A 9,834-nucleotide genomic window follows, 5' to 3' on the forward strand; every position below is an offset into this window, starting at 1 on the left:
GAAGTTGGTCACTTTTTTGTAATTAGGGTTTGATTATGCGAAATTTCTTTCTTCCTTTTCGTGCTTCGTGCATTGGGGCCGAGATCGTTTCAGTCAAAACCTAAAATTTGAAATTTGCAGATCTGATGTAAACCTGGTTTTGCAGGATCTTAACTCCAATTATGTACTGCAAAAACATTGGCTTTGGTGATTTGGGCGTTTTATAATCTGTGAAGGGGTTTCCTTCTTTCACCTCTGGATAAGTTCGTTGTGCCTGGTGCAGCTGATAAGAGTGATTTCGGGCCTAGTTTTGGTTGGGTGGCTGCAAGGTATCAGGAAGGGCCGCCTTCCTCTGCAGGGCTGGCGCTAGAGGGGTATTTTAAGCGTAGCCACCAGCTGGCTTCCAGCCCCTCTCCCTTGGCGCCCCCTTTAAGAGTTGCTGGAGGTGGCGGTCCTTCACCATCATCATCAGCCTCTTGCATCTTCTTCCTGGGTGATGGGCAGAGCCCTGCACCCGCGAGCTCCATCTCAGGGACTGTTATGTCCGGGCTTGGGCCTGGTGCTTCTGCTGAAATGAATCATAGAGCCCTCAATAGTGCTGCAAACTCATCTGGACCTAGTATGGGGGCAAGCTCTCTTGTCACAGATGCTAATTCCTCTCTTTCAGGTGGGCCACAATTGCAGAGAAGCTCCAGCATAAACAATGAGTCATATACGCATCTTCCAGCATCGCCTCTATCCTTCTCTTCCAACAACATCTCTTGTTCCTCTGTCATGGATGGTTCTTCTATTGTTCAGCAAAGTCCCCAGCAGGAACATTTGGCAAAGCAAGCTAATTCCGGCAACATATCCCAGTCAATAATGCATGATGCTGGAATGTTGCCTGCTGAGAAGAGACCACGGTTGGAGATGAGGCAGGGAGATGTTTATCAGCAGCAAGTTATCCAACAGATGTTGCAGAGGCAACAGAGCCCTCAAATTCAGGCCATGCTACATCAGCAGAGATTAGCACAGGCTGCACAACAGCACCAGCAACAACAAATTTTGCAGTCTCTGCCACAATTGCAACGAATTCAGGTTCACCAGCAAAACCAGCAGACAAGATCAACTCCTGTACAGTTGGTGTCTCCAGCACGACGCCCTGACGGTGGTTTGTGTGCGCGGAGGCTTATGCAGTATATGTACCACCAAAGTAATCGACATGCTGTGAGTTCGTAACATTCATAATGATTATCTTTGTAGATAGGGGTTTTAAATAATCCCAATACAGTTTTGCCTAATTTCTGTTTTTTCTTTTTCGGGGGTTACCGCAGGACAATTCGATTACTTACTGGAGAAAATTTGTTGTGGAATACTTTGCACCCAAAGCAAAGAAAAGATGGTGTTTGTCATTGTATAATGGTGTTGGCAATCATGCCTTGGGCACCTTTCCTCAAGCCTCTATGGTTAGTTATTGCTTTGTCATCCATTGTGATGTATTATGGCTAATGTTATGCATTTCCAGGTCTCTATTTTGTTCAAATTTTTATATTAAAAGATTTCATGCTCACAATATTTTTGATATTTTTTAATTTGTAATGTCGACATTACTGTCATTTTGTCTAATTTCATGCCTCAAATTTATCTGCTTGTGCAGGATGCATGGCAATGTGGTATATGTGGTTCTAAAACTGGAAAAGGCTTTGGTTAGTATGTTCAGATCTGTTTTAATTCTCCTCGTGCTTTCGGAAATACGTTGCTTTAATGAGTTAATATTTGTTTACCCGTGGAATATTTTCCATCAGACAGATTGCACACTTTCCTCAACTAGTTTGAAGAAAAAAGTATTACTTGAAACTAAAGAAAAATCTTTCTATCCTGGTTAATATTTTCAAAAGATGTGGAGGAAATTGCTTACTAGTTGAAACATAAACGAAGTGAATTTGGATTAAAGGATAATAGATAAGGAAACCTGAAATGAAGAGGAAAAGAAGCAGAAAAAGTCAAAATTTAACGAATGGTGTGTTACCTTTTTTTTTTTTCTAGCTAAAATGAACCAGCGTAATATTCTAGCGCTCATCTGCATCTCCTTGAAAGCAATAATAGTACTTTTATTAAGTTTGTATCCAGTCCTTTGTTTGCTATTAAGCTTTTATGCAATTAAACTTGTGTTTGTACATGCTTTTTATTCAATATATTTTTTGTATGGAGGCAGAGGCCACTTATGAAGTGCTTCCTAGGCTCAATCAAATCAAATTTGATCATGGGGTTATTGATGAGCTTTTATATCTTGAGATGCCTCGTGAATTCCGGCTTCCATCTGGATTGATGGTTTTGGAGTATGAAAAAGCAGTTCAAGAGAGTGTTTATGAGCAAATACGTGTTGTGCGTGAAGGCCAACTACGAATAATTTTCACTCATGATTTGAAGGTTTTCATCATGCTGCTATGCTTCCAAGTTTTCCACAGAATTTTTTCCTATTTTGTATGATTCTCCATTTGTCTTGTGATTCAGATCTTGTGTTGGGAGTTCTGTGCTCGTCGCCATGAAGAACTTTTCCCTCGGAGAATGATGGCACATCAAGTATGTGAAATGCCATCTATTTGTGTATGCTCTTAGGGTATCAAATTTTTTATTTGAACATGATAGCAAGCTTAACTGGTTATTGTTTTTTTCCCTTTTTTTGTCCTTCACGACATTTAGAGTGATTATGAAAGATTTCATTATTTATGTATTTTTTTTAATTCGTTGTTTCATGCTGGTGTAAGCTCTATTTTATTATAAAGTTTTTTTTTCTCTTATTTGTGTATCCAACAATTTTCAGCAAGAAGTTTCTTTTTCTGATTCAGTTGGTTAGCATCTGTCAATCCTTGTAAATTGAATGTTAGTTTACTTATTGATGCAAGGCCTATATAATTTTTTTTGCACTTTCATTATGCCTCTAGGAAATGTTGTTTTCATGTTTTATCAGTTCGGTTGAATAAGAATCTTTCTTAACAAAATTTAGAGTTGGTTGGTATGAATTCGTGATTCTGGTTTATATATTTGTTTCTGTTTTAAGGCATATGATTTAAAAAATTGTACAGCATGGGTAGTGACATTTAGGAAATCGTTAAATGAATCTACGATAGTCTTAAGAGAATCATTATCGTCTTTAATTATTTTTTACTTCAAATTTATGAACTTTTGCTCTCCCTTAACTTATGTGGGTGTTGCATGCTGTATTAATTTGTCTATGAATTTTTTAATCACAACTGTTAGACAAGTTGCCTTTCATTGATTATTTTGCCCCTTCCCCCCTCTTCATGCTTTTATCATTGTTACCTCAGCACCATTATTGGTGAATTTTCTGATATCCTCTGTATATCAAAGTAAGCCTTATGGAATACAATTTTATTTTATTGATTATTTGCATGGTTTTCTGATGAATCGGGGATTTTTGTTCTCAATACGTTTGGTTTTCATTTTTTATCCTATATTTAGTTTTTGTACTTTGTTTTCATGCTTATTTCTACATTTTTTACTAATGTCAATAAACAAGACCGTTGCGTGAATTCCAGAAAAATTCTAATCCTTTTATTAGTGTTTCTTTGTACATTTTCTTTGTCAAAAACTCTTGCTTTTAAGCCTTTGTTCTGCTTTGTGGCATCTTACTCCCAAATAATCATTATATTCTTATGAGATGACACTAAAACGAAATGATTGATTTGTTCTGTTAGCAAGTTTAATTGTGTGTTAGTGTTACACTAGGGCTTTACTTCAGATGGCATGTTTCAGATTACCTTAAGCTTGCTGGATCTTGACATAAATAATCCGAGTAATCTAAATGCACGCTATACTATCCTCACAGGTAAACCAGTTACTGCACGTTGCGCAAAAATATCAAGCTGCTATAAATGAAACTGGAACTTCTGGGCTTTCTGCTCAAGATCTGCAGGCTAGCTGCAACATGTGAGTGAACCATTACATTTCTTTGTCTCTGTTGATTAAGCAATCCAAGTTATAGCTTCACAGACTTGCAATACTTAAAATTTTTAGTTTTCTTTATTTTGCTATTTTTTCTTGACATCCGTTTCTATGGTATTATTTTAACATATAGAATATCATTGAATTTCAGCCCGAAATCTTACTATTGAAATTATGTTTATTGCAAATATATCGGAGCAGATGCAGCTAACTATTACAATAAAGTTGCAAATTTTAAAATTTAATTCAAAATTTACATTTCAAAATGACTTTTTTTTTAGCAAATTCACGGTTAAATATGGTTGACTAACGTACATGAGGGTGCTTCTTTTTTTTTATTTTTTCAGGTTTGCGGCAGCAGGCCGGCAACTTGCAAGAAATTTAGAACTTCAGTCACTAAATGATCTTGGCTTTTCCAAAAGATATGTTAGATGTTTGCAGGTATGTCTGGTGCTTCGGCCATCAACTTTTCTTTCTTTTGCTCAAATCTATGTTTCCCAATGATAATTCACTGGAAAATAGTTTAGGAAAGACTTTTGATGAGAAGAAATGCCATCAATAAAATTTGAGTTTATGAACATATATATCATTAGTGAAGATTATGACTGCCAATTGATATTTTATGTTATTTGGACATGATTTTGATATATTTCCTTTGAAATCCACAGATATCCGAGGTTGTGAACAGCATGAAAGACTTGATTAATTTCAGCCAAGCACACAAGATGGGGCCCATAGGTATGGTCGTTATTTTCAGATGTACGCAGGATTTAGCTGGGTGATATTTTGTTGTTATTTCTATGCCTCTTCATGCTTCTCGAGCTTCCCGTGCATGGAGATGTTTATACTTTTAGAAGAAAAGAGATATCCATGTGGATATATCTTGGCATTTAGTAGAAGTTTCAATAAGATTGACCGTGCTATATCTTTCAAGGCTTTATGTTTTTTCCTATTGTATTTTTTCAATAACTCAATTGTCTCCCTCCAAGAAGGTATATTTGCATCCTTCTTAATTGTTGCTTCTGCTGCTGCATTCTCAAGCACCAGATAATATTCCGTCCATTGTTTATGTATACTAATCTTTACGTTTATATTCGTGTAATTTTCTCAACCATTAAAGCTTCAGGACTCGAAAGGGTGTTTATATCCTTTAGTTTTTTTTCAGTTGAAATCAATACCGTTGTCTTCATATTTAGCACTTAATGTTGATGATGAGTTTTTTCTTTTATTTTTTTTTTATCATTATCCGATTTGTATCTCTCCATATTTGGATTTTAGAATATTTTTCAGTCATACCTTAATCACTTCAAAGATGACATTAAGTTTTCTTTTATTGATTTATTTATATTTTTGGTTAATTGTTTTAGACATTCTTACGCGAAGGTATGCCAATGTTTATGTTATTTGTAAATAACTATGTTAGAAGTTAACATAATATGTAATTATAGGGGATATCAAATTTATAATTGTAATTTGATGTTGCTGGTAGGTCCAGTGATAATCATGCTTAGTATTGTTGACTGTCTTGGTTGCTATCAAATGGAAGATTGTTACATTGATGAATGACAACTTTTAGAGTTGAAAGTAGATATAATTAAAATAGAATGCATCGTGAGTACCTTCAGAAGAGGATGTCATGAAGATCTAAAATGAAATTTTGTTACAATAATTAGATTTAATGTATTATATGACTTAACTATTAGGCCTTAAAATTTTTGGTAGCTTGCTTGAGTTTGAAGGGGGAATGTTGAGATAATTGTATGGTGAACTGTGAAGATTAGCTTGAGAAATGATTATAGTAGATATTATGATTAGCACCTTTGACAATAAGACAAACGTGCATGAGCTTAGAAGATGCATCACCATCACCTAGATGGATAGAATGAATTAATGAAATGGTTAAGGGAACTACTGAGAACTGAAATTGTGTGATTATGCAAATTATTTATGCACAGTAAACTTATTAATGCTGTCCTAATTAGGAATGATTTAGGGAAACTTAAAGCTATATTTCCTTTTCAGATATTATATTTTCCTAATAATTGTCATTTTGTGATGATCTCATTGCATCAGTAATCATGATAGAATTTCATTCTCAGATAGCCTGAAGAACTTTTCTCACGCTGCATCTAAGCTCCAGGCCCAGAACATGAACGAGGCAGAGCAAATGGCTGCAGCTACTCAGAACCTCCCCATTGAGCAGAGCAAGGATAAACTCATTGCTGGGCAACCTGGGCTCACCAGCCATTTAGCAAATACTCGCCCAACCACCCGCTTCTTGAACAATGCTTCCCAGGTTGCTTTGCCATTGAATAGCTACCAATATTTGTCTAGAAACTCTGCAAATCTAGACCAGAATCATCTGCGCTCCGATGCCTCATTTGCTGTCCTTACCCAAGCACAGTCTATACCATTTCAAGGCAATGGTCCTTCAGGTACAGCAGGACAAAGCTTTCAGGGCTTGCCAATTAATAGCCAGCAACAACAAGCGTTGCCAGCAAATCTTTCTCAGATCAACAGAACCCAGACTCCATCCCAAGCAAATCAACATTTACAGCAACATGTGATTCAGCAGCTTCTGCAAGAAATGATGAACAAAGGAACTCCACAGCCATCCATAAATGCACCTGTTGTAAACGGTAATGTCGCAGCTGACGTGCTTGGTTGTTCCGGTTCTGTCGCAGCAAACAAGAGCACGGGATCAGGTAGGATTGGATCAGAAATTAGCACTGGTCAAACATCCAGTGATGTCAAGGGAGCGATTCCCACTACAAGCGACACTTCTAAGCCTCCTTCCAAGAGTAATAACTGCTGCATCAGTAACAGTAACTATAATGCAAAACTGGATGCACTGGAAAACATGAATCTTGGTGATTTGGAACCTGACATATTAAGAGAGTTCTCTAAAGGTGGGTTTCCGTGGTGAGCTTGTCCTTATGGTCTATAGATAATTTACTTATTGAGAAAGATTCTGAGATGTTGGCTTATTATACTTGTGAGCTTGCCCTTAAATGTATTCTTAGCTTTTGCATAAACGCTGGTCAGTAAATGTGCATCTTTGATTTATTATATGTAGTGTTTGTGCTGTAATTTGAGGTTGGATGTTTGTCTCCTAATTGAACTTATGAAATGAAATATGTTGGGTATAGAGTGGCAGCTTTTTGTTTCTTATCGAAGAGCTTCGTGCATTTTGCTGTTGAATGTTGAAAGCAATTCGGTCTTTAACAATAGTTTAAAGATTTGGTTTAATGTTTCATACGAAGATGGCTGATGAGCTCGTGCTCAATTGGGTGCTTGGTTCCTTTTTTTTTTTTTCCTCTAATTTGGTTGTTTGTTTTTCTTAATCCAATTTGACCAAAATTGAATTTTACTTCAGCATGAAGAAAATTCTCATATGGAGAATGTGAGAAAAAATGATTTGGGCTTGTAGCCGCCCAAGGTAAGACAACACCATTAAAGATGGGAGAAAAAACCAAAGATAAAGAGCACAAAACCTTGGACCCATAGCTAGATACAATGCCATCATCAATTGCCTCAGTGCGTTCATTCTAAGTGTCGTAACAGAATCAACGCCAAATTGAAAGATCATAAGATAGAAAGCTCTGAGCTATAGCATAAAAAATTTAGCATTGCAATGCCATATCTAGCACCTAGTCGCCATAAACATACAGTCAAGACATAAATGACCCGACAGAAATGGTTATACATAAGCAAGGAGCAAAGGAGTCATGAGAGTGGTTTAGAGTTTAGAGAGTGTCACATAGTGTTTGTGGAGTGAGTGTTGGAGTGTGGTAGGAGGTTGAAGAGTGTAGAGAATGCAACAGAGGGAATTGCAGATGAGCATTTCGAAGAATATGTACATGAAGCAAGCATATTTCTTCACAAGATACTCTGGTTGTCACTTTTCTTTCTTTTCTTTATACTTTTGCTTAGATTTGAATTCTTTCCACATGTGGTTTGCAAACATAATATGTAATGAAGTTGATTTCCTTTGGATCAGTGTTTAAGTTGTGAATTTCAGTTATCCAAGTTAAATTTTTGAAGCTTTATGTGGTAAGTGTTGATGTGTTAATTTTTTGAACTTCTTTTTGTCTCGACCTGGCCACTTGATTATTAAAGTCAGCTGGGACCAACATATTTTGTAAGAAAACTAATGGAAATATTAAGTTAATGCACATGACTTTTGGTAGAATAGTAATATTATTATTAGAGGAGTGCAATCAATTGATAAGTATGGATTCTCTGGATTCTCTGTGATTTTTGCATGAGTTAACACTAAATTGTAATATAAAACCACCACATTTCTTAATACATGAGAAGAGAGTTTTTGTTCTTGATTGTTAATCAAATTAGAAAAAATTTTGGATAAATTTAAGGTCATAGCACATCACTAATTCAACGGAAGTTTTTTAACAAAATCAAAAAGCAGTAAAAAAAGTTGTGTTTTAGTATTTTAGGACTAGTAAAACCCTGTTTGAAGTTGATCTTATTGAATAAAACTTAAAGCTTAAGGTTAGCACTTGATCTAATTAAGGAATTGACCTAACTCTCTATGAGATCAAAATCTCATAATTTAAATCTGTATACTATTGGATGGACACGTGCACTTGCATGGATCATGTGCTATTGCACTACGAATCATTTTCTAATGGGTGTCTTTTTCTAGCAACTGCTTGCCTCTTCTATCTTTCAAATTCAAACGAAGAGGAATTTGTAATATCTGGGTAGTGTCTATCATCCTTGTCTGCCATAGTTGATTGCAAAGTTCTTTATATCCTGACATTTGGGTTTTTTCTTTTTTGTAACGCTGATTTCACAGAATCAGATGGTGTTTGGGCACATGATGCTTCTCGCATTGCTTGTTTTAAATCTTTCATAATCATTATAGTTATTTGCACATTCAACTCATTCATATGCTGTAAAGAAAATTCTATTATATACACTTTGTTGATGGAATGATCCATGTTACATGGTTTTGCTCCGTGAACAACTTCGGTTCTAGTTTGTGATATGTTGCATGCTCATCACATCTTCAAAAATATCATATCTTAAATTATTTGTGACCACATACTACCTAAAAAAAGAGCTGTGTGAGAGGGGAAGAACTGTATAGATATTGAGAGAGAGAGAGAGAGAGAGAGAGATAGTCTTAGGATTTTATTGATGTGAATGGAATGGTTGAAGATGCTAGACCATGTAATCTCCACAAGTTCCTTTACTCTAGGATTTTTTATTTCTCCTTCTCTCTCCCTCATCTATGCTTTATAGTGACCACCTATTTAATAGTTTGAGCATGCTAGAGGTAAAGTGCGTACATCGGTATACAAGAAACAAAAAACATATCATACTAAATATATAACTATGGATCAAAGTTACGTAGGTGTGCTTGATGACACTTGTTTTCCTATCAGTCTTTGATATAATAATGAGATCAAACACTCTGCCTGGGATACATCATCACAAGGTTTGATGCAAATAACCTCTTATGCTAACCCAATGACTTGGTCGGTTGAATCGATGAGTCGAGCTGACTATCTAAGCTCTTGGCTGAGATATCACGAGCAGAGTACATTGTCAAATTGTCTAGTTGAGCAGTTGTCATGAACCTGCTTGTTAAACTGTCTGGTTGATGAGTACAATCCAGGAGACTCATTGATCATACACTAATATTTAAAATCATAATATTGTTTTCCTGAAAATTCTTTTTGAAATAACTATTAGTGTGAAGCTATAATCTATTTAAAACTTTTGAAATAAGATATTTTAGCTATTTTCAGCATGAGCTCCACCAAGGAATTATAATTGATCTCCAAACATTTGTTATGATTAAATCCATGATCCTAAAACTAAATGTTCTTAATTTCATAGAGTACATCTCATCAAAACATTAACTTCCACTATAAGTTTAGT

At 35.8% G+C, this 9,834-nt stretch overlaps 1 protein-coding gene across 1 annotated transcript; it reads left to right on the plus strand.

Moving 5' to 3' along the window:
- Positions 1–213: 213 nt before the first annotated feature.
- Positions 214–7,080, plus strand: LOC110028214 (probable transcriptional regulator SLK3; the record flags this gene model as incomplete). Its single annotated transcript, XM_020729967.1, has 9 exons — positions 214–1,185; positions 1,293–1,424; positions 1,616–1,664; positions 2,174–2,388; positions 2,473–2,541; positions 3,809–3,909; positions 4,272–4,365; positions 4,593–4,662; positions 6,024–7,080. Coding segments are annotated over 9 exons (2,529 nt in total), but the record flags the coding sequence as incomplete, so codon positions are not given.
- Between the last annotated feature and the right edge of the window lie 2,754 nt (positions 7,081–9,834).

The sequence above is a fragment of the Phalaenopsis equestris genome, unplaced genomic scaffold, assembly GCF_001263595.1.
Source record: "Phalaenopsis equestris unplaced genomic scaffold, ASM126359v1 Scaffold000504, whole genome shotgun sequence".
Taxonomy (NCBI): domain Eukaryota; kingdom Viridiplantae; phylum Streptophyta; class Magnoliopsida; order Asparagales; family Orchidaceae; genus Phalaenopsis; species Phalaenopsis equestris.